The 26277-nt window shown below is 41.2% G+C and overlaps 1 protein-coding gene across 7 annotated transcripts in view; it reads right to left on the bottom strand.

Moving 5' to 3' along the window:
- The window catches only part of LOC108310640 (UDP-glucuronosyltransferase 1-6), an 85234-nt gene that overhangs the window by 33946 nt on the left and 25011 nt on the right, over nucleotides 1-26277 (bottom strand). The window contains exon 1 of one of the 7 annotated variants that reach the window (XM_037741748.1): nucleotides 5059-5975. The exons of 4 other annotated variants lie outside the window; for them this stretch is intronic. In XM_037741748.1, the coding sequence (XP_037597676.1) occupies nucleotides 5059-5925 (867 nt within the window). In that variant the 5' untranslated portion in view covers nucleotides 5926-5975. Of the gene's footprint in view, nucleotides 1-17; nucleotides 191-5058; nucleotides 5976-26277 lie in introns of those variants that run through there. 2 more of the 7 variants (XM_017537702.2, XM_017537700.2) reach the window with 2 other exon arrangements.

Genomic DNA, 26277 nt, shown 5'->3' with positions numbered 1-26277 from the left:
GTGGGCAGCACCAGCACCTTCCCACTCTCAGCCCAGGGCTGGACACTGAGGAGGAGCAGCAGTCCTGTGGCCAGTCGTGGCAGGGGAACCTGGAGCCCTGTGGCCATCTCAGCAGAAGCCACCAACAGCTGACTGTTCACCCTACGCTGTGCCTCCTACATTTGTTTCCTTCATCTTAATAACCTTGTCACTGAGCCACTTAGCAAATCAACGTGTAATTGGAGACAGAGTGCCCTCCTCTAGTTAATTATTGCCCATTAATCTGTCATTGTCTTTCATTATGGGCCCCACCCTGGGAAAGACCAATCACTCCTATCTTGAAAAACTCATCTGACCCTGCACTTGCTCAGGGGAACATCCAAGTTCAAGCTTTTGTTTCTCATCCAATTTCTAACACAAGCCTGGACACCCATTCATGTCACTGCCTCTTACTTCTCTGTTAACCATGTTTATCATTATTAGGCTGCAGCTGAGGTCTGAGAAGTCACTACTGCCCTAGTCTCCGACCATATGCTCTCTGCTGAATGTGACCGTATTTGCTAACTCTTAAAACTCTTTCTTATGTATGAATAATATAGCACATCCAAAAAACATACAACATTGCTAAGCCATCTTTCTCTAAACAGGGAGTAGGGAAGCTGGCTATCTGGTTTTGGTCATTTTTCCCACCAGGATATTTCTTGCAAGGATTAACGCTCTGAAGTGGCTGTCAACATAAAAATAGCTGCAGGGAGGCTGAGGTCAAGATGTGATGATCAGATTCTTGGGAAGGCTTTGCTCAGAATGCTCCATCTATCCCATGGAATAAGAGGTGCTGCTGTCTAAAGCACACATGGGCAAGACAACCCTAGCAAAGATCCTTAGTGGGTTCAGGGAGCTCACCACTCACTAAGGGACTAAGGGGAGCTGCTGCCTGGCGTCAGATCTTGCACAGTCTGAATTCCTCTTCCGAATGCGGAAGGCTCCAGTCTTCTGCAAGTCTGCTTACAGACCGAAGTGTCCATTCATTGAGCCCTTTATTTTATACTGAAGATTATAGTCAGGCTTTTCTCCAAGTCAATGCAGCACCAAGTTCTGATAAGAATGGTTCCTCCAGAACAGAATGGGCTGCATAATTTGTGGGGCCCTACTTCAAATTTCACGACGAAGAATTAAATGTGTGACCTTCTAAGGGAGAGACCCTTCTCACAAGGGTCTCACGCTCATGAGGCTTGTCCTACTCCAGAAAGTCACTCCTACAAGTGCTTGGAAAGATTGCTGATGCCTCCTTGTCCTGGTTGCCCCAGGATGATGTGGGCAGGCTCTCTGGACTGTGCACTTTCTATCTCAGGTATCTGTGTCTAGATGCCTGTCTGGGTCTACCATTGCTGGTGAGGCTGAGGCTTCCCTTAGGGAGGAAGTTACCCTCATTAGAAATCCACATTGATGACAGATTCCACCTTTGGACAGAATCCATGGGACAGGCAGTGAATGGAAGCATCCACCAGGGCACACCCAGCTCAAGGGCGGCACATGCAGGATGTCACAGAGAAGGCAGGTCTGCAAGGGCTTTGAGAACTCTCCAGGGGAGGACAATTCCTGTTATGATGACATAGAACACTAGAAAGGGATTCTCAGCTGTAGGTGCAACATCTCAGCCTCTGAACTATTCCTCCAACCCCCTTAGAACTCGATGCCTCCTAAGCACCCTCCTGATGAGCCCAGGGTGAGGGCGGAACATGCCTGAGAGGGTGCTCTTCCCACATTCAAGGGGCTCTTTTGTTCTGTCTCCATGCAGCGGTGTTTTATTTAAGACAGTGATGTCACCTCATTAGTAGTTACATATCTGGCCCTCCTACACCCTGGGGAGTCCCACATACTTTGGAAAATGGTGGTGCCTTCAGAGATATGGCAGCTCTAAGGAGAGCAGGACTGTGGGGAGGGAGGAGCTCACATTCCTGGTGCCTGGGAAACAGAAGGAGCTGCCCAAGGCATCAGCTTCCAGGGTCTGGAGATGAGGAGGGGTCTGGGCTGCACAGATAGACTTGGAGCGATCAACATATGTGGTGGTTGAGCCATGGGTGTCAGTGAGGTCACCCAGAAAAAGGCATCCTGAAAGCCTGACCTGAGTGATCTAATTCCCCTCTGCCAATCTCAGAGACCTAAGCATACAAACTGGAACTTTTTAACATTTTTAAGAGAACACAGAAGCTAATCTTCACACCTTGGGGTAGACAACGCTTCCTTAGGTACAAAAAGTACGAACAATGAAAACTTTGCTAGATTCAACCTCATCAAAATCTAAAACTTTTGCTCTTTGAAAAATATTGTTTTTAAAAAATAAAAAAATAAAGATAAGGAGAAAAGGAGATCATTGAATAATAAGCGGACAGCTCTGAAGCCTGGAGAATAGAAGTCTGTGGAGGACAGGAACAAAAATTTAAATGGCTAAATAGAGGAAAACCTCCAAGCTTTGAATAAGATGTGGCTTTCACTTTAAGCTTAGTGTCTCCGGTAGGCAGAATCACAGCCCCACAAAAGAATCTACATTGCAGTTCCTCAAACCTGGGAATATGTTCCATTACAGGTGGAAGAGACTTCACAGATGATTAAATTAAGGGTTTCGAGATGGGGGCATTATTCTGGGTATCTGGGCAGGACAATGGAATCACAAGGGCTCTTACAAGTGAAAGAGACAGATGTTAAGAGTTGGAGACTTAAAGATGCTACACTGCATCTCCATGGAAATGGAAAAGTGCCATAGAATCCCAAAATTAACAAGGACAAAGGAAATTTCTATTAAAGGAATGCGCTTACACTCAATGGAAAGAATACAATTAAGAACAGACAGAATCAGAATGCTGACTTCAAAAGAAACTATCAGATTGAAGCCATTTTGGTTTTTGTTGTGTTTTAAATAAATAAATCAAAAAACCACAGGAGCTGAAACTCCAGAGCTCGATGATCTTCTTACCTTTCACCTGAGCCTCCCAAGTAGCTGGGACCACAGGAGAATGCCACTGCACCCAGCTTTTTCATATTGGAGTTTTAAAAAATGTTTTCTAAACCTTTTAAACAAGATTTTCACATACCAAAGAAATTTTTATTTTTTTGAGATGGGCCTCGCTGTGTCACCCAGGCTGCAGTGAGGTGGCATGAACATGGCACACTGCAGCCTCCACCTCCTCGGATCAAGTGATCCTCCTGCCTCAGCCTTCCGAGTAGCTGGGACCACAGGCGTGTGCCATCACGCCTGGATAATTTTTTGATTTTTTGTAGAGATGAAGTCTCACTCTATTGTCCAGCCTGCTTTCAGAGTCCTGGGCTCAAACAGTCCTCCTGCCTCAGCCTCCCAAAGGCTGAAATTACAGGTGTGAGCCACCCATCTGCACACAAATAATTTTTGAATTAAAAGGGATGGGAAATTAAAGAAATAACATAGAAGTAGCAATACTGATATCAGATAAAATGTATTTTCAAGATTATTATTTAATGATAACAGCAAACTACGTGAAGAAAATACAAGTCTCAAACCTACATACCAATCTAATCACTATGTATAACACAAAACCTATTCAAGAACCGAAATATAACTTGAGCAGAATTTGTTATGTAAGGAGGGATTTTTAAAAAGACATCCTTCCCAGAATTGGGCAGATTCAGTAGAGGTTTTTTTAAAAAGTAGAAAAATTGCCCGGGTGTGGTGGCTTATGCCTGTAATCCCAGCACTTTGGGAGGCTGAGGCAAGTGGATCGCTTAAGGTCAGGCATTTGAGGCCAGCCTGGCCAACAGGATGAAACTCTATCTCCACAGAAAAATACCAAAAAAATTCAGGTTAGCTGGGCATGGTGTCCTGTTCCTGTACTCCCAGCTACTTAGGAGGCTGAGGCAGGAGAACGGGTTGAACTCAGGAGGTGAAGCTTGCAGTGAGCCGAAATTCCACCACTGCACTTCAGACTGGGCAACAGAGTGAGACTCCATCTCAAAAAAAAGAAAAGATAGAAAAATTGAAAAGACAGAGAAAATAAACAACAAAAAAAGAAAAATTGAAAAGATAGAATTTTAGTTGTGTCCACGGAACATTTATAAGCATTGGCCATATTTCTGTCACTAACTACATAGGACTACTGAGCACTTCATATGTGGCTAGTCCAAACTGAGATGTGCTGTGTCAGATATATGCTAGATTTTGAAGGCTTAACAAAAAAAACTATGTAAAGTAATTAAGTAATAATTTTATATTAGATATATGTTGAAAGGATAATATTTGGGATACATCTGGTTAAATAAAATGCATTATTAAAATTAATTTCAGTGGTTTCTTTCTGCTGATGTTTACCACGCCCACTAGAAATAGTTAAATTATGTATGTGGTTTACATTATATTTCTATTGGAGAATTCTGTATTAGACCATCAAGGTAGCCTATTAAGAATTTTTTTAAGCAGTGTCTTCACAAGAAACATTCTCCCATTATAATCCAAAATTCCCTCACTAAAAACTGAACTCCATGTTTCCTTCTCTGATCACAAACATCCATCGCACCTCCACCGCCCCGCTTCCACTGAACTGAGTGAACCTCTTTGAAACTTCTACTTCCTGTGAGTGCTTAGGTCTTGTGTGGTTACTTCTCTATCTTTTGCAAGACAGGACCACTAAAAATTATCATGTCAACAATTGTAAATTGCTGTTCCTTCATCCTTTCTACTGAAAATCTTGAAAGCAAGATTCAGATGGAGCAGTTCCCAATGTAGTATCCCTGTTCCTGCCCAGCTGAAGGACATGCACAACCATGAAGATGGTGCCTTTACAAACGAACAGTCTCAGTGAACCACACCAGTCCTTGTCCATCCTTTGACAGACCCTTGTCCCTGCCTCTCCTTCCTCTCAGTGGCCATTGAAAAACTGAACTGCACTACCATTGACCTTTTAACAGTTTATCTCACTGAAGACTATTATGACAATAAGAAGCAGCAATGAAGTCTTTGGAAAGGTAAGTATACAGACGCACTTGTAAGTAAATACAGTTTTTAAAGTGTTTTGCCTGGAACACTGATTGCATGAAGGCACCAATACAGACCTGAGATAGCGGCTTCCTGTTGGCACAGTTGATGCCCCCAATGAAGACCATGTTGGGTATGATCGGCCTGGGGTAATCCATCACAAAGTCCCCTCTGAACAACCACACAGATGCATGGCTGAGAATATCCACCACTGGCACTGCTCTCTGAAAAAGCTCAGAAGCAATGCTTGCAAAGGGAGCAGAAAAAGCATAGCAAATGTAGGACAGGGCCAGAGGGTAGAGCATGTTCTTGACCCTCTGCAGGAATGTCATGTGGTCTGAATTCATTGTTAGTAACTTAGGAATGTAGGAATAAGGATTTGGACACTGTGTGCCCTTAAAGTCTAAGTCACATGGAATGTACCTCAAAAAAAACACAGTAGGAATCGACAGGTACTTAGCCAGCATTGCCCCGCAGAGGTAAACAGGGTCTGTTAAAACCACATCAAAGGAAGTAGCATTCAGGTGCCTGATCAGGGTCTCATTATGCAATAGCTCCACACAAGACCTATGAAAGACCACGGAGGCATTTTTCAAAATTTCCATACTTCTAGAAAATCTCTTCAGAAAATGCTCTGTTTCAAAGAACCACTGAGTGTGGCCCAGCACAAGGCGATTAAATTCATCCTGGGTCCATGCAACGGCATAAGTTGTCAGGGTGAAAAAGTCCTCTTCTTTGACGTGCATATTCACCTCCGGGGTGAGGACCACCGCCTGGTGGCCCCTGGAGTGGAGCTCCCGCACAACCTCCCGCATGCTGAGCCAGTGGCTGCCATCCGTGGGCAGCACCAGCACCTTCCCACTCTCAGTCCTGGGCTGGACACTGAGGAGGAGCAGCAGTCCTGTGGCCAGTCGTGGCAGGGGAACCTGGAGTCCTGTGGCCATCTCAGCAGAAGCCACCAACAGCTGACTGTTCACCCCACACTCTGCTTCCTACATTTGTTTTTTTTGTTTTCTTGTTGCCACTTAGCAAATCGGCATGTAATTGGAAGACAGCCCTCCTTGAGTTAATCATTACAGGATAAATCCATTCATCACTGGACCAACTCAGAGAGAGACACAATGGCTCCTCCTTGGAAAAACTTCATCTGACCCCTGCTGCCCACTCCGTGGAACATCTAAATTCAATCTCTTGTTTCTCATCGAATTTCCAACACAAGACTGTGGGCACCCACTTCATGTCACTGCCACCTAATTCTCAAGTAGCCACATTTATCAGGCTGCAACTCAGGTCTGAGGGGTCACCAATGCCCAAGTCCCCAGCCATAAAGTCTCTCCCAAATGTGACCCTATTTGCTAACTCTAAACTTTCTCTTCCTATGCATGAGATTACAGCACATCCAGAAACCATATAGCACTGCTAGACCAGCTTTCTGTGAATGGGAAGAGGGAAGGTGGCTCTCTGGTTTTCTTCATATTCCACACACAGATATTTCTTGTAACGAGCAGAAAGGACTCTATTTGAAGTGGCTGTCAAACATGGGAATAGCTGGCAGGATTCTAGACTCAGTATTTGATTATTTGAGTATTTTTAAGGATTTGTTGAGAATTCTTCATCTACCCCATGGAATAAGTTGCTGTTACTTAGAGCACGCATGGGCAAAACAACTCCAGAATGCTTCATGCTCCCACAGGCTGCTCATCACTAGAGTCTGACCTCAGATCTTGGGCAGTCTGAATTCCTCTTCTGAATGCTGAAGGCTCCAGTCTTCTGTGAGTCTGCTTAAAGACTGAAGTGTCCCTTCTCAAAGGAAGACATTTATGTGGCCAAAAAACATATATAAAAAAAAGCTCATCATCACTGGTCATTAGAGAAATGCAAATCAAACCCACATTGAGATACCATCTCATGCCAGTTAGAATGGCGATCATTAAAAAGTCAGGAAACAACAGATGCTGGAGAGGATGTGGAGAAATAGGAATGCTTTTACACTGTTAGTGGAAGTGCAAATTAGTTCAGCCGTGGAAGACAGTGTGGCAATTCCTCAAGGATCTGGAACCAGAAATACCATTTAACCTACCAATCCCATTACTGGGTATATACCCAAAGGATTATAAATCATTCTACTATAAAGACACATGCACACGTATGTTTATTGCAGCACTGTTCACAATAGCAAAGACTTGGAACCAACCAAAATGCCCACCGATGATAGACTGGATAAAGAAAATATGGCACACATGCACCATGGAATACTGTGCTGCCATAAAAAAGGGTGAGTTCATGTCCTTTGCAGGGACATGGGTGAAGCTGGAAGCCATCATTATCAGCAAACTAAAATGAGGAACAGAAAACCAAACACCACATGTTTTCACTCATGAGTGGGAGTTGAACAATGAGAACACATGGACACGCGGAAAGGAACATCACACACCAGGGCCTGTAGGAAGTGAGGGGCTAGGGAAGGGATAGCAGTAGGAGAAATACCCGATGTAGAAGACAGGTTGATGGGTACAGCAAACCACCATGGCATGTACATACCTATGTAACAAACCTGCAAGTTCTGCACATGTATCCCAGAACTTAAAATGTAATTTTAAAAAATTGAAGTATTAAAAAAAAAGACTGAAGTGTCCTTTCATCCAGGCCTTTATTTCATCCTGGAGATTATGGTCAAGCTTTTCGACAAGTCAATCCAGCACCAAGTTCTGATAAAAAATAATTCCTCCAGAACAGAATGGGCTGGTATAATTTGTGGGCACTCTTGTTCAAATTTCAAGATGGAGAATTAAATGTGTGCTCTTCTTAGGGCAGAATCCTGTGCCCCCACACAGGACTTATGGCTATGAGGCTGGTCGTGTTGAAAAAGTCACTCCCACATGTGCTTGGCAAGATTGCTGATGCCAGCCAGGTGCAGTGGGTCGTGCCTATAATCTCAGCACTTTGGGAGCCTGAGGCGGGCAGATCGCTTGAGCCCAGAAGTTGGAGATCAACTTGGGCAACATGGCAAAACCCCATCTCTACTAAAAATACAAAAGTTAGCCAGGCGTGTGGTGTGCCTGTAGTCCCAGCTGCTCGGGAGGCTGAGGCAGGAGAATTGTTTGAAACCTGGAGGCGGAGGTTGCAGTGAGCCAGGATCTTGCAACTGCACTATATCTAGCCTGGGTGACACAGAGAGACCCTGTATCAAAAAAAAAAAAAAAAAATGTGGGTAGACTCTCTGAGCTGTGTACTTTCTATCTCACTGCCTCTGTGTCTTCATGCCTGGCCTGTTCTGCCACGGCCGGTGAGGCTGCAGCTTTCGTTTGGGAGAGAGCTATCCCCATTAAAGATCCACATTGATAGCGGATTCCACCACTGGGCAGATGTGCCCATGGAGAGACACTTCCTGTGTAATACGAGCTGCCACTGTGCAGAGAGTGCCTGAATTAGACCTCTCTTATAGGCTATGAGCCCAGAATCTTCTTTCTCTTACTTCCTCTCCAATAGCAACTTCTCTGCTCTCCTTTTCTGCTTCCACTTTCTGTCCCAGCCACATAACTGTGTGTTTTTCCCCAGGCTCGGCTCTGTCTTTCTCCCCCTGCCAAATCCTATCTTTTTCATCACCCTTTCACATCTACCCAGAGCCATGAAAAATGACTAGGGCTCAGGCTGTTCAGGTCCTCTATTCAGAGTATAAAAGCTCAGAGGAGGAAGGAGCAGGTGTCTGGGAACACAGAGCTTTAAGTTTGTTGTTGCTGCTGCCACTGCTATTAAGGTCATTAGCAAGGAAACTTGCCGCTGGTTTCCAGTTGCCACCCTATGTAGTGGTAGGAGCAGCAAGTTTGCAGAGTTGGGACTCCTCCTTCCACTGAGGACTCAGGAGCCTCTCTTGCTTGTCCAGCTGTGGCTGCAGTGGACTCCTGTTGGAGACCATACCAGGCCAGTATGTCTAGCAGTCTGCAAACAGGGCATCACCCCAACCTCACCATGGTATTGTTAGCCAAGTCAGAAGACACAGCACACCTAAGGCCTCAGTTAGGGCAGCAGTGTTTATCCTGTGCCAGTTAGAGACATTAATTTATAATAGACTAGCATAGATGAAGAGGAATACAACAAATATTTCACAATATAGCATTCTGGACTTCACATAGCTTTGATGCAAGGCCAAACAAAATCTTCCTAGGGTTTTCAACATGACAACAAAAAATAATTAAAATTCACCTAGAAGCATTTTCAGCTTCTGGTAATAGAGGTGTTGCTCCTATCAGACCAGCGCTCTCACAGATAATGAGTATAACCTCATGCATCTGTTAAACAAACAAGCACACTGATATGGTTTGGCCCTCTGTGCCCACCCAAATCTCATATCGAATTGTAATCCCCACATGTCAGGGGAGGGGCCAGGTGGGAGGTGATTGAATCAAGGGGGCAGTTTGCCGCCATGCTACTCCCATGATGGTGAGTTCTCACAAGATCTGACAGTTTATTTTATTTTATTTTATTTATTTATTTATTTTTTCTAAAGATGGGGTTTCACTGTGTTGTTCAGGCTGGTCTTGAACTCCCAACCTCAGGTGATCTGCCCGCCTTGGCCTCCAAAGTGCTTGGATTACAGGCATCAGCCACTACGCCCAGCCAAGATCTGACAGTTTAAAAGTGTGCGGCACTTCCCCCTTTGCTCTCTTTCTCTCTCTCTCTCTTAATCCTGCTTCACCATGGTAAGATGTGCTTGCTTCCCCTTCACCATCTGCCATGATTTTAAGTTTCCTGAGGCCTCCCAGTCATTCTTCCTGTTAAGCCTATGGAACTGTGAGTCAACTGAACCTCATTTCTTCAAAAATTACCCAGTCTCAGCTAGTTCTTCATAACAATGTGAGATGGACTGATACACACACACACACACACACACACACACACACACACACACACACAGGAGAAGCCATCTGAAGGCATGGGAGAGCAAGCAACAGCAGGCAAAGATTAAAGAGGGAAGGAGGCAGTAGTGGCTGGTGAGTTTCCCATATCAATGGCTTTTTGCACCAGGGCAAGGCACAGTTAAGTGCCACACCATGCCCTTTGAACTCATTCTTGAAAGCTTTATCTCCGACCCACCCAGCACAGAGGCATGGAACTGGCAGGAAGCATTGGGGAGTGAGGCAATTAAAAACTGGATGGCTCTGGCCTCAGTGGGGAGTGTGTTGGAGCAGCAAGCAGGAGGCGAAAGATCAGAGGCACATACAGTTGTCTCAGTATTTGTGGGGAATTGGTGCCAGGACTGCACAATTCAACCTGTAGCAGAATCCAGCTGCCCTGGGCCTTGTGTGCTAAGCTGGGGGACTGAGCATTATCCTAAAGGCCCATGCAGCCACTGGAGAAGGTGTGGCATGGCCAGATGTGTGTTCCTGGAATATCCCTCGTATAGTAGAGTAGAAAGTAGTACAGAGAGGTCAGCATGCAGCCCATCTGGAGGTTGTACGTGAGAGGGGAGGACCTGAATCAAAGCCATCTACAGACAGAACCCATGGGATAGGCAGTGAATGGAGGCATCCACCAAGTGGACACCCTGCTCGAGGGCAGCACATGCAGGATGGCATAGACAAGGCAGGTCTGCAGGGCTTTGGGAACTCTCCAAAGGAGGATGATTCCTGGGGAGTTGTGAGGACACAGAGCACTAGAAAGGGATTCTTAGCCAGGTGCAGTGCTCACGCCTGTAATCCCAGCACTTTGGGAGGCCAAGGTGGGCAGATCACATGTTCTGGAGTTAGAGCCCATTCTGGCCAACATAGTGAAACCCCACATCTACTAAAAATACAAAAATTAGCTGGGTGTGATGGCACATACCTGTAATCCCAGCTACTTAGCAGGCTGAGGCAGGAGAATCACTTGAACCAAGGAGGCGGAGGTTGCAGTGAGTCCAGCTGAGACCACACCACTGCACTCCAGCCTGGTGACAGAGTGAGACTCTCTCAAAAAAAGGAAAGGGATTCTCAGCTATGGGTGCAACATCTCAACCTCTGAACTATTCCTCCAACCCCCTTAAAACTCTGTGCCTCCTAAGCACCCTCCTGATGAACCCATGGTGAGGTGGAACACGCATGGGAGGATGCTCTTGCCACATTCAAGGGACTCTTCTGTTCTATCTCCATGAAGTGGTGTTTTATTTAAGACAGTGATGTCATCTAATTTCTAGTCCCACGTCTGGGACTCCTAGACCCTGGGGAGGCCCATGTATCTTGGAAGATGATGCTGCCTTTAAAGACATGGGGGCGCTGGGGATAGCAGGACTGTGGGGAGGAAGGAGTGCACATGCCTGGTGCCTGGAAAACAGGAAGAGATGCCCAAGGCATCAGCTTAAGGTCTGGAGATGAGGAGGGGTCTGGGCTGCACAGATAGACTTGGAGCCATCAGCATATGTATGTGGTGGTTCAAGCCATGGGTGTTCAGCTGTGGTGCCATGGGTATCAGTGAGGTCACAGTGAGCTGTGGTGCCATGGATGTCAGTGAGGTCACCCCAAAAAAGTCCGAAGATAGAAAAAGGCATCCTGGAAGCCTGACCTGAATGATCGTATTCCCCTCTGCCAATCTCAGAGACATAAATAAAGACCTAAACAAAGACTAAGAGGTCTAAAGACCTCTTTTGACCCAAATCTACAAACTGAAACTGTTTAACTTAAAAAAAAAAAAAAAAGAGAGGGACATAGAAACAAATTCTCACACCTTTGAGTAGATGAAGTTTCCTTAGATAGGACACAAGGAGTACAAACCACAAAACATTTGCTAAAATTCACTTAATCAAAATTTAGAACTTTGCTCTTTAAAAAAATATTGTTTTTTAAAAAATGAAACAAAGGAAGTCACACACCAGAAGTAAACACAAACAAAGCTAACATAGCACTTGTATCTAGAATATGTAAAGTACTCACAATTCAAATATAAGAAGACAAACAACCCACTAAAAATGTGCAGAAGATTTGAGGGGACACTTTTTAAATGAAGACAAGCATATGACCAATAAGCATATGAAAAGATCATCATCAGTCATAAGAGGAATGCAAATTAAAACCGGATGAAATTCTACTACACACCCACGTGGATTGTTAACGTGTAAAAGACCAACAATAGCAAGACTTAGCAGAAATACAGAGCAGTCAGAACTTTAATGCATTGTTAGGAATGTAAAACTGGGTAACTGCTGTGGAAACACTTCAACTGTTTCTTATAAAGTAATACACACACCTACCATGCAACCCAGCAATCCCACTTTGAAGTATTTACCCAAGTAAAATGAAACCTCAAAGACACTTGTACTCAAATAGTCATAGCAGCTTTATTCATAATAGCCAACAACTGGAAACTAATCGCATTGCCATCAATAAATAAATGCATAAGCAAATAATGATATACCTATATAATGAAATGATACTCAGAAATAAAAAAGAATGAAATATTGATAGATGCAACGATGTGAAAGAGTCTGAAGAGACATTATGCTGAACCAAAGAGGTCAGATATGAAACAGTATACATGTGTGTTTTTCATTCATAATTGTATGATTCCATTCAGATGAAACTCTTGAAAAGACTATCCTGCTATCCAGCAACAGAAACCATCCATGGTTGCCTAAGGCTGAGGGGAAGTATTAGGTGACTAAGATAAGACAGAAGGGAAATTACTGGGTAATGGAGTAGTCCATGTCTTGAATGCAGTGATAGTTGCACAGATAAATACAATTATTACAACTCAACAATGTATAATTAAAATGGTGCAACTGTATGTAAACAATATTCCAATAATGTTTACTTTAGCAGTATCAGTTGAAAGCAAATAATTCAATTACAAAAGAATAAAACTTTCTCAAGCTGACCAAAAGACCAAAACCTACCAAACAAAGCCCTACCTATTCCAAGAAACATTCACAGCAAAACACCTACATCTAATAATGTTTCTTTCACATCCTGGTATGTTTTTTTAATTTTAAGTTTAAATTTATAAGTACTTTCATATATCACAATAGGAAAAAGAACTCCTATAAGAGAGCAAGAGGCAGAGACTTAAAATACTAAATACTTATAAGCCCCAAGATGATTGCTTTAAAAGTTGGCAGGTCATCCTTTCCAGAGGACATTCTTACCGAGTGCTCACCGATAGATTCTTAAAAGAAATTCAGATTAGGACACAGAAAATTTTATATAGTAATAGGTTTATATGACAAACTAGTAACAAAAAATCTGGCGTCTAAATAGAAAACATCATTAATTTAAGGCTAATTCACAGTGTGGACAAGTTATTTCCTACCTCACCCCAGTGACCACCACTCCCCTAGACTCTCAAATGTGCTTCTGGTGAGGATCCACTCCCAGCTCAGGACAGAACATGTGACCTAGGCCTCAACCAATCAACACATTTCATCCCCTTGGCCACCATGATTAGTTCAGAGATTGGCATGTGACTCAATTGGAGCCAATGAGGAAGAAGAACTTTAGGAATCCTGGGAAAAAAATTCAGGCTGAAGCCCCTGCTGCTTGGGCATTATGAGACTAAGAAGGATGTCATGGCCAAGGAAACAAAGACAAAAAATGGAAACATATTAATGGGTTCTGGTGACATAGTTTGGCTCTGTAGCAAGCAATACCTAATCAGATATCCCCTGAGATTGTTCTAGTGTGTGAACCAATAAAAGGGCTTAAAACAGAAAGCCCTACAACAAATTCACTGAGTCAGGAATTTGGAGAAGTTGCCCAAATAGAGTGATCACAGGTTGCATCGATTTTTTGGGGGGTGGTGGGGAGTTGGTCAGAGTCTTGCTCTGTTTCCTAGGCTGGAGTGCAATGGTGCAAACATAGCTCACTGGAACCTTGAATTCCTGGGCTCAAACCTTCCTCCCACGTCAGCCTTCCAAGTAGTTAGGCCTACAGCCACAGGCCACCATGCCCAGTCAAGTTTTTATTTTTTGTAGCAGAGGGATCTCACTGTGTTGCCTAGGCTGGTCTCAAACTCCTGGGCTCAAGCTATCCTCCTGCCTCAGCCCCACAAAGTACTGGGATTATAGGCATGAGCCACCATGCCCAGCCAGTAGCAGCAGTTCTATTAAATGCAGAAGGTAAATAGCAGCTCTTATTTTCACTGGTGAAACAACTTGATAAAAGAAAACACACACCAAAAAAAGATGTTTAAATGAAAAATTAATAAAGGAAATGCAAATTCAAGTAATCTTGAGATATTTTTCGCCTATTGGATTGTCAGAAACCCAAAACATTGGAAGATACTACATGTGGCAAGGATATGAAGGAAAGTGTACACTCATACATTGCTGGTGGAAGAATAAATTGTTAATGCCTAATGACATTTAACATCTGCACAACACAGTAAGTCCATTTTCCAGCATCTCCCCTATGGAAACTCCCACACAGGGGTACTATGAGGCATATACTAAGATGTTAACTCTAATTTGTTTAAATAAAAGTAAAGAGCAAGATGCAGAGTGGAGGAAGACATCTGCAATATCTATAACTGCCAAAGAACTAGTATCCAGAACGCATAAATAATTCGAGTAGACAAATAACCCAGTGGGCAATAGACTTGAATGGGCAAAAGAGGAAATCCAAATGACCAATAAGTATATTTTAAAGCCCTCAATATAATTAGTCATGTACATAAATAATGCCTTAGCAATCAGGGAAATGTACAACCACTCTGAAAAATAGTTACATCTTATTAAATTAATGATATGCACACTCTCCAACACAGCAGCTTCACCCCTAGTATATCCTCTAAAAACCCACTCATGTGTTTCAGAATGTAAAAGAATGTTTGTTTTAACATTGTCCACAATAGTGAAAAGCTGGATACAACCAAAGCCCATCAATAATAGAATGGATAAATAAAACTGTGGTATAGTCATATAATGGGATATATTCAGTTCTGGCAATGCACAGACTACAACTTATAAGAACACACATCAGAATCTCTTGTACATAAAGTTGAACCAAAAAAAAAAAAAAAAGCAAGACCAAAAAAACAGTGTAAGTCTATTTATATTAAGTACCAAAACAGGTAAAATTCATCTATATTATTTAGAGATGCAAAGCTAGGTGGCAAAACTGTAAAGAAAAGCAAAGAAATAGGAGGGGGAGGGAGAACATCAAAAAGAATAGCTAGTGGATGCTGGGCTTAATACCTAGGTGACAGGGTGATCTGTGCAGCAAACCACCATGGCACATGTTTAGCTATGTAACAAACCTGCACATCCTGCATGTGTGCTCTGGAACTTAAATGTTGATGAAAAAAACACAAAAGAAATAATCATCACAAAAGTCAGAGAAAGGATGAAAAGGGAATAGAACAGAGGACAGGCACCCAGGATGGATATCTGAATGCTGATAAACTGGAGTGACCCCAGGGGTAGAAAATCTCAGAGTATTTTGGGGGTCCTTCAGCTGCTGTGCAAAGTGGAGCACATGCAGATGGCACTTTGTCCACTTGAGCAAATTTGTTTACCTTGGGGGCTGGCTAACCATGGATCCTAGATTTCTGTTGATTCTTACTGCCTATCTGTGAAGAATGAATCTTCTTTGCCTGACTTGCACAAGCGTTCCATCTCACCAGACTCATACTCTGGCAGCTAGGATTGTAAAATGCCTCCAATCAGAGCTGAGAAGTGCCAGGTCTGAGAATCTTAGTAGAGATTGCCGAGGTGTTTAGAGTCCTGCCCTGGGATCAGCAACCCAACCCAGGTGAATGGGGCACAGTATTTCTCTCGCAGAGATGGATACCAGTGCACCGCACTCTGCTTCACAGTCACTGCCAATCCTCAGATTTCACAATTCTATGACTTTTCAGGGACAAGGAGGAGTGGGGTGGGGAGTAGAAAACAGACCTACAGTGATGGTCACAGATGCAGTAGAAAAACTGACTCCCCTAGTCTTTTTATCACATACTTAGGTCCACCTCCCATCTCCATTCCTACCCTAAGGTTTGAGAAACACCTAGAAAAAAAATCCCTGTTTCTTCCTCATGTACCCAGCCTATGGTGAAACCTCAGTGGTCATTTGCTCTGACCAAGTCTGTGGCTGAAAGACCACGTGAAATTTGAGTGGTAACTATACCTGGCCTCTGCTCTTATACAATGACGTAAATTAGAAGAATGTTTTTTCAGGGTCACTAGCTTGAACAGTTCAAAAAGGCACTATCTACATAGCACCTGCTACTGGGCGTCACCCCTGAGGTTGTGCAATACAGCTGCCCTGGTTCTCTCACTCTCCCAACTCCTCCTTTACCCCTGTCAGGGACTGCTCTGTGGAGGTATACAGCCTGGGCAGACACACCGCATTCCACATTTAGAATATTCTTGTGCTTTGTTTAATACTTTGCTGTCAGTGTCCAAAATTCTTTTTTTTTTTTTTTTAGACATTTTTTTTGAGGCCAGATCTTACCCCGTCACCCAGTCTGGCATGCAGTGGTATGATCTCAGCTCACTGCAACCTCCGCCTCCTGGGTCCAAATGATTCTCACACCTCAGTCTCCTGAGTAGATGGAACCACAGGCATGCACCACCACACCCAGCTAATTTTTGTCTTTTTAGTAGAGAAGGGGTTTCACTGTTTTGGCCAGGATGGTCTTAAACTCCTGCCCTCAAGTGATCCGCCTGCCTCTGCTTCCCAAGCTGCTGAGATTACAGGGCCACTGTGCCCGGCCTGAAATTCTTAATTTTTGAACAAGGGGCATTTTGCACTAGGGCACTCAAATTATGCACTGATCTGTTACCAACCCACCTGCTTAGCATATTAAAAGATACCAATATGCCAGTGAATTTTTTAAGGTGGTTGTGAATATTATCTCACAACTATAATTTGTGAGAACACCTTTAACTCCCTAGAACTGTCAACTTGGTTTCCTCTCTCTTCAGAGCCTTCCCCAGATCCACAAACCATTTGTCTCTCTTACCACAAGCAATATCACCAGTTGGTCTTCATAGTTGAAGGTAATCTCCCCACCCTGATTCTTAAAAAGGTATTTATTACCATTAAATTTGCCTCATGTGTGTCTGCTAAAAACTATGTGCAATTTTGAAGGATAAGTTATGAGCCACCTCTGAAGACAAGTCTCTGATGAGTATCATTTCCAAGGTTCAAACAAAATAAAAGCAAAACCCCATGTAATAAGACAAAAATTGAGATAATATGTTGCTAGAAAACTCAGCTTACAAGAAATACTAAGCAAGTTCTTCAGGTTGAAAGCTAGTAATCCCATAGAATAATCTGAATTCATACAGAAAAACAAAAAGGGCTGATAATAGTAGTAAGTAGTTATAAAAGACAATACCAGTGCATACTTCCCTTTTATTCTCTTAACTAATTTTAAAAGCAATCCTAAAAAGCATATATACACACACACACACACATATATATATACATACATATGTATATATATAAAAAATTATATTGTTGGGACTACAACATACAGAAGTGAAATATATTTAACAATAATAGCACAAGGGGGGCAGTTGGGAGCAAAGGTAAATTGGGCTAAGAAATGACACCATAAGGTAACTCAGATTTATAAGAACAAAGGAAGAGAACCAGAACTGATAAATAAAAATGTTAATATAACAAACTCTATAAATGTATACTTGCTTTTCTTTCTTCTCTCAGATTCTTGAAAGCATGTGCATTTCTATAAAGTAATATTATCACCATGTATTGTTCAGCTTGTAACATATATAGATGCAACATGTATAAGAATAATATCACAAAAAAGGGAGAAAGGAAATAGAGCTATTTAGGAATGACATTTCAATACTTAACTGGAATTAAGTTAGCATAAATCTGAAGTAGATACTAGTAAATTAAAATTATGTGGTAAGCCCTAAAACAACCACTTAGAACACAACTTTTTTAAATAGTGGAAAGAAAAACATTAAAGGATTTTAAATGTTGCACTAGAAAATAGTCACTCAATGCAAAAGAAAAAAAAAAGGCAATAAAGGCAGAACAGAGGAATAAATAAATACATGAGAGATACAGAACATAAAAAGTAAAATGGGGCCAGGCACAGTGGCTCTTGCCTGTAATCCCAACACTTTGAAAGGCTGAGGCTGGTGGATCATTTGAGGTCAGGAGTTTGAGACCAGCCTGGCCAACATGGCAAAACTCCATCTCTACAAAAAATACAAAAATTAGCCAGACATGGTGGAACACGCCTGTAGTCCCAGCTCCTCAGGAGGTTGAGGTGGGAAAATCACTTGAACCCAGGAGGCGAAGGTTGCAGTGGGCCAAGATTGCACCACTGCTCTCCAGCCTAGGTGACAGAGTAAGACTCTGTCTCAAAGTAAAATAAAAGAAAATAAAAAGAAAAGAAATAATGGTAGACATAAATCCATCTATATCAATAATACTATTAAATGTGAATGGATTAAACAACTCAATTAAAAGGCAGAAATTATCAGACTGGATAAAAACAAGGCCTAATCATATCTTGTCTGCAGAAGATACAATTGAGATTTTAAAACACAAAAATTTATATGTAAAACATAAATTTCACAAAGTAAAATGGTGGAAAAACAATATATCATGAAACAGCAACCGAAAGAAATGCAGATTGGTTATACTAATATCAGATAATACAGACTATCTTTTTAACAATGCAATATCATGAAGCAAGATAATACAGACCTTAAAAAAAAATTACGAGCAATAAAGAGGGAAATTGTGTAATGGTAAGTGTCACTCCACCAGGAAACAAACTAAACTAAACACAAATCAAGAAGGCAGAATATAATAAAGAATAGAGGGAAAATTAATGATACAGGAATAGAGAAACAATAGAGAAAATCAACAAACCAAAGTTGTGTATTTGTAAATATACATAAAATTGATAAACCTTCAGTGAGATCAACAAAGAAAAAAGAGAGAAGGCTTAAATTGCTAAAAATCAGAAATGAAAGAGGGAACATTACTACCAATCTTACAGAAACAGAAAATATTATAAGGCCACACTCTGGACCATTTTATGTCAAACAATTAGATAACTTAGATAAAATGGACAAATTCCTAGAAAGAAACAAACTACTGAAATTGAATCAAGAAGAAATACAAAATCTGAATAAAGCTATAACAGGTAAAAAGATTAAATTAGTAATTTTAAAATTTCCTGCAAGACAAGTCTAGGCCCAAACAGCTTTACTAGTGAATTCTATCACATACATAAAGCATGAATATCCATTCTTCACAGACTGTTCCCAAAAAATAGAAAAAGAGGGAATATTCCTCAGCAAATTCTATAAGGCCAGTAATATTCAGATAGAAAACACAAACAAAGGCTTCACAAGAAAATAAAAACTTCCAATATCTTTTATGGATATGATGCAAAAATTCTCAATAAAATGCTGTCAAACCAAATTCAGTAACGTAAAAATGATTATACAACACAATCAAGTGGGATTATTCTAGGGATACAGGTGCATTTAGCATCTGAAAATCAATTAACACAATGCACATATCACAAGAATAGGGCATCAAAAAATGTTCATTTCAACAGATACAGAAAAAGCATTTGACAAAACCAAACACCTCAGCTATGATAAGAATACTCAACAAGCTAGGAATAGGTGAGAATTTCCTCCATCTGATAATGTGGGGGACATCTACTCAAAAAATCTCCAGTTAACACCTAATGTGCTGAGAGACTGAATGCTTCCCACCTAAGATCAGGAGCAAGATAAGAATGTCCTCTTTCCACTTCTATTCAACACTGTACTAGAGGTTCTAGCCAGGGCAATTAGAAAAGCAAAAGAAATAAATGTTATTCATATTAAAAGTAAAGTTATCTCTATTGTTAATGATGTGATCTTGTATGTAGAAAATCCTAAGAAATCCACTAAAAAAACTATTAGAACAAATAAACAGGTTCAGAAGTGATGAAGTATAAGATCAATATACAAAACTCAATTGTATTTCTAGACACTTGCAATGAATAATACAAAAGTAGAATTAAGAAAGCAATTCTATTTAAAATAGCATCTAAAAAGAATAAAATACTTAGGAATAGGTTTAATTTTTTTAAATGTGAGACTTTACACTGAAAAGTAAAAAATAATGTTGAAAGATATTAAAGAAGACCTAAGTAAAATGAGAGACAACCCACATTCCTGAATTGGAAGATTTAATCTTGTTAAGTTGGCAATAACCCACAAATTGGTCTGTAGATTCAACACAATTTCTATCAAAATTCCAGCTTGAATTTTTTGCAGAAATTGACAAACTGGTCCAAACATTCCTAGGAAAATTCAAGGTAACCAGTATGGCCAAAACAATCTTGAAAAGGAATAACAAATGTAGAAGATTTGTAATTCCCAATTTCAAACTTCCTATAAAGCTACAGTAATCAATGTCAGGCACAGTGGTGTACGCTTGTAATCCCAGCACTTTGGGAGCCTGCGGTGAGCAGACCACTTGAGGTCAGGAGTATGAGACCAGCCTGGCCAACATAGTGAAAAAAAAAGAAAAATTATCTGAGTGTGGTGGCATATTCCTGTAATCCCAGCTAGTTGGGAGACTGAGCCAGGAGAATCACTTGGAAACTTGAAGCTGGGAGGCGAAGACTGCAGTGAGCTGAGATTGTGCTTCTGCACTCCAGCCTGGGTGACAGAGTGAGATTCTATTAAAAATAAACAAAACAACAACAAAAGCTACAGTAATCAAGACACACACTAGCAATTCCTCAAAAGATTAAGTATACAGTTACCATGCAATCCAGCAATTCCTCTACTAAGTATATACCCAAGAGAATTGAAAACACATATCCAAACAAAACTCATACACAAATATGTTCACAGCAGCTTTATTCATAATAGCAAAAAAGTGGAAACAACCCAAATGTCCATCAATTTACAAGTAGATATATGAAGTGTGGTATATGCATAGAACAGAATATATTTGACTATATAGTTATTCCACGACATGAATAAGCCTTGAAAACTTTATGCTAAAGGGAAAAAGCTACTTATGTATTTTGTGAATGGAATCCATAGAAATAGGCAAATCCATAAGGACAGAAAGTTGATTAATGGTTGCCTGGAGCTAGAGGAAGGAGAGGAAGAAGAATGAGTGAGTGATAATAGATGTAAGGTATCTTTTGGGAGTGACTGAAGACGTTCTAAAGTTGACTATGGTGATGGTTGTACAAATCTGTGACTACACTAAAAACCACTAAAATGAGTGAATTGTATGTATATGAATTGGATCATAATAAAGTCATATTTTTATGACCCCTTATTCTCATTCTCCTACAGTTATCTAAATTACTAATCAGTCAAGTTTCTAGGCTTTTGTATACTCATGTTAAATACTTTCTTTTAACTGAATCATTCTAGCATTCAGCTACTCTTTAGATAATTATCTATTAACAGGAACACTACTGCCAAAATGTTCCACATGCCTGGAAATTTCCGAGAGAATCAGCCATAAAGACAAACACAGGGTTTTAAAAGAGAAGCAGAATGTTAAAGGCATTGTAGACATTGGCCTAAGTCATGTATTTTAAAAAGTGCCTATTAAGAATGACTCGGCATATTCAGGTTTTGCTCCACTGACTTGCCTAGAATGAACCCACAGTTCAACCAAGAAAGGCTGAGATTTCAGCCTGAATGAGCATTCTTTGAAACGATGCCTTCCGGGAGACAAATAGCTCAGAGGGTGGGCACAGGATCCTTGCTGTCCTTCACACCCCCAGGCCGGGGACCTGCTGGGTAGACACCAGCGGATTCACTTGGAATTGATTTAGATCAGAGTTTCTCAGTTTTAGCACTAGTGACATTTTGAGCCAGAGTAATTCTTTGTTGGGAGTTGGGGGGCAAGTATCCTTAATGCATTGTACAACTTTAAACAGCATCCCTGGCCTCTATCTGTGTCCTAGTTAACTGTATCGCCTCTCCAATTGCAACACCAAAAATGCCTTCAGACAAATCTGTCCTGGGGGTAAAATTAGTCCTATTAGAGAGCTACTATTTAGATGATGCCAGAACATTGAGAGGGGGAAACTTGGGAACAGAACTAGTCCTGCGGAATTGGGGTCTAGCTTTCTGGGAAAATGCTCCGTAAAGAATGCTGCAAGAAAACCGCATTCATTGTTTTTAATCACCTCTCAGAAAGTTTCAGCCTGTATTCAGGCCTAGCTCCAGCTAGGCCTGAGCTTGCATTCTATTCCTTTCTGTAGATGAGGCTGGAAAGAGAGGATGTCCTAGAGCCAGAGCTCCAGCCATGACCTGGCTCTGTGGTCTGAATGGCCCTGTCTTTTGGAAGGCTTGAACAGTTCTTTGTATTTCAAGTGGAAGAGACTAGGATTTACCTCTGACCTCTTTTGTTCTAAGAAAAACACTCCAATGACCCTTCTAATAATGAAATGTAAAGCTAAATTCTCTTCTATAAATAGAGATATTTGAAACCTGGCCATACCAACAGGAAAAGAGGTTAGCTGTGGGACAGATGAAACTCAACGAAATAGCAAATAGGACAGCATAAGAGTGTCCCAGCATCTGGCCTGGATTTAAGCCCCTATAGTAAGAGGAGAAGGGCCTAAAAATAAAGGTTTTCTTTTTTTTTTTTTTTTTTTTCTTGCAACAGCGTGAGAGTCTGGCAAAGAAGTGAGGACGAGAGACAGACAGAAAGGTTACAAGGTACCTGCGAGAATCTGGCATAAGCAGAACTGTTTTGGGGCAGGTGATAAGGTGCACAGGGCTGAAGAGGAGGCCGTGGGCAGGGCTGGGATAAGTTGTTTCAGGACATTTGGGACTGCCTGGTGGCTCAGCCTCTGATGTTCTCACAGCAGGAATTGCCACCTGGGTGGCCAAAGGGCTTCTCCAAGGGCCAGCTTGGACAAAAACCAAGCAGCCCTCTGAGATGGGCCATGACCCTCCTTGGGCAGAGGAGGCAGGTAAGGCTTTAGTCAAAGTCACACCAACATGGGAATAAAAGGGAAATGATCCTGCTTTACTATTCCACAAGGTGAGGCTGGGAGCCCAGTGGTTACCATGAGAAAGGATATCCTTTCTCTGTGAATCATAGCATTAGGTAAAAAATGGTCACCAAGCTATGGTTTTCAAAAGGCTTTGCACATTTTCTTTCTAGAAATGTATTTGTTTTATGGTTGGGCCAATAGCTACTATAAAGAATGCTTACTAACCTGATAGGCAAAATTAAATTCCACTGATTATTCATCTGAATTTCTTGGATTATTTCTGAAGTTGAACATGTTCTTAAAGTTTTATTGGACACTTGTGTTTCCTTTACGTATTGCCTGATTATGTTATTTGCCTAATGAGGAGTGCATTTATAAGTTAAAAATCAGGGCTTCATTTTCTATGATCTGTGATACATCTTCTTTTCTTAAATAATGTATTGCGACAAAGTCACATAAAATTAACCATGTTAAAGTGAACAATTTCATGGCATTTAGCACATTCATGTTTTGCAACCAACACCTCTATCTGGTTCCAGACATTTCCATCTGTCCAGAGACACATTTTTTTTCATACTGTTGAAATGGTCTGATTATTAGACAAAATAAATTCTATTCTGATCACTTCAACTTAATTCCTAATAATTAAAAGCTCATGTTGATAATTACATATCATAATACAGAATGTTCTCTAGGGTGACATGCTGGAAACACAGTTGAGATACAAACAAGGTCAAGCACCAGATACACAGTCACAGGGTTCAAAAAGTACATTCATGATAGCCCAGTTTCTCAATATAACTGAGTACAACTTTTCGCAAAAATAAGATGATTGGTACCAACATGCAGAAATGATATTTTTTCCTTCTTATGCCAAGTATTTCTTTGTAATAAGAATAAATAGCTTTTATTTACTTTTTTTCCCCAATACCCAGACTTCAAGGAGAAGGAATAAATAGGTTTTAATCAATCAATAGTATCAAATCATTAAATAAATACATAACTTTTGCTTATTAACTTCTTAGATTTTCCTGAAATTAAAAAGGAAATTTAAAAATTACTTGAAACAAATGCAAATGGAAACACAATGTATCAAAATCTATGGGTTATAGCAAAACCAGAACTAGGCAAGAAGTTTTTAACAATAAATACCTACATCCAAAAAGTAGAAAGGTTTCAAATAAAAAACCTAACAACGCATCTCAAGGGACTAAAAAAGCAAAAGCAAACCAAACTCAAAATTTGTAGAAAGAAAGAAACAATAAAGATCAGGAAGAAATAAATTAAATTGAAACTAACTAATACAAAAGATCAAACAAAAAGTTGTTTTTAAAAAAAGAAATAATAATAAACAAAATTGACAAATCTTTAGCTAGACTCAGAAAAAGAGAAAACTCTCAGATAAAATCAGAAACCAAAACGGAAATGTAACAACTGACCCCACAGAAATGCAAAGGATCATTAGACATTACTGTGGACTACTATATGCTAACAAATTAGAAAACCTAGAAGAAATGGATACATTTCCAAACATATACAACCTACCAAGATTGAACCATGAAGAAACAGAAAACCTCAACAAACCAATTTAAATAACAAGATTGAAGCAGTAATAAAAAGTCTCTCATCAAAGAAAAGCCCAGGACTGGATGAATTCACTGCTAAATTCTACCAACCCATATTTAAAATAATTCATACCAATTCTACTCAAACTATTTGAGAAAAATGAAAAGGAGAGAATACTTCCAAACTCATCCTATGAGATCAGCGTTACCCTGATACCAAAACCAGATAAGAACACACACACAAAAAGAGAAAACTGCAGGCCAATATCTCTGATGAACATAGACACAAAAATCTCAGCAAAATACCAGCAAACCAAATCCAATAGCACATTAAAAAGATAATTAATCAAGATCAAGTGGGACTCATCTCAGGATGCAAGGATGATCCAACACACACAAATCAATAAATGTGATACATTTATTGATACATTGATATTCATACACTGATAGAATTTAGGACAAAACTCATATGATCATTGTAGATGCTGCAAAAACATTCAACAAAATTCAACATCCCTTTATAATAAACACTTTAAATAAACAGACTACAGAAGGAACATACCTCAAAATAATAAAAGCCATAAATGATAAACCCACAGCTAACATCATACTGAAAAAGGTAAAACTGAAAACTGTTCCTCTAAAATCTGGAATAAGACAAAGATGCCAACTGTCGCCACTTTATTCTTCATAGTACTAGAAGTCCTATCCAAAGCAATTAAGCAAGAGAAAGAAAGAAAAGTCATCCAGTTGGAAAGGAAACAGTCAAATTATTCTTGTTCTCAGAGGACATAATATATTTAGAAAAACTTAAACACTCCACCAAAAAGCTGTTAGAATTGACAAACAAATTCAGGAAAGTTGCAGGATACAAGATCAGCTGACAAAGATCAGCAGCATTTATAAATGCCACCAAAGAACAAACTGAGATGGGGGAAGATGGCCGACTAGGAACAGCTCAGGATTACAGCTCCCAGTGAAAATGCAGAGGGTGAGTGGACACCACATTTCCAGACAGATTTTTATCGCCCACAGACCAGGAGATTCCCAGGTGGAGGAGCCCCACGGGTCGCCTGCATGGCTGTTTCGGCCAGTGCAGCTGTTTTGGCCCCCGCGGCTGCTTTGCCCGCGCCCTGGCGCTGCGGTTCTCTGTACAAGAGACACTGGTCCAGGTGCCCTCTTAGCTGGTGACTGGAGCCCTGAGACGGCAGAGTCGCCCATTCATCTGAAACAGCGAGCCAGGCCAGGAGATTCCTAGGCAAAAAAACCACCAGGAATCTCAGGGCCGCTGTTTGAGCCAGCTCAGTGAGTCGCGGTACGGGAGATCCCGCGCCTTTTCACAAAAAAAGACTCTGAGTCAGGGAGCCAGGTGATCAGGCTCGGCTGGTCCCACCCCCACCCCCAACAACAACAACAACAAAACCAGTAATTGAAAACGCCCTGGGTTGAGAGTTTCACAGCAAGCACAGCTGAACCCAGGATGGTCTGGCTCTGTGGGGGAGGGGCGTCCGCCATTACTGAGACACTCCACCACCACGCAGGCAGTCTGACCATCACTGAGGCAGCCCACCGTTGCTGAGGCAACCTGCCACTACTGAGAGAGTCCACCATAACAGAGGCAGGCCACCATTGCCAAGGCAGTTCTAACTACACCCGTATAAACAGTACTGCAGGGAAGATCACATGGCAGCTGGGCGGAGCCCACAGCAGCTCAGGAAAGCCTCTGCAGGCAGACAGTGACTAGGCTGCCTCCTCGCTGGGCAGGGCAGCCCTGAAAGAAAAAAAAAAGGCAGCAGC

The sequence above is a fragment of the Cebus imitator genome, unplaced genomic scaffold (genome assembly GCF_001604975.1).
Source record: "Cebus imitator isolate Cc_AM_T3 unplaced genomic scaffold, Cebus_imitator-1.0 Scaffold106, whole genome shotgun sequence".
Classification (NCBI taxonomy): Eukaryota; Metazoa; Chordata; class Mammalia; order Primates; family Cebidae; genus Cebus; species Cebus imitator.
This window is presented reverse-complemented; position numbering and strand designations above follow the sequence as displayed.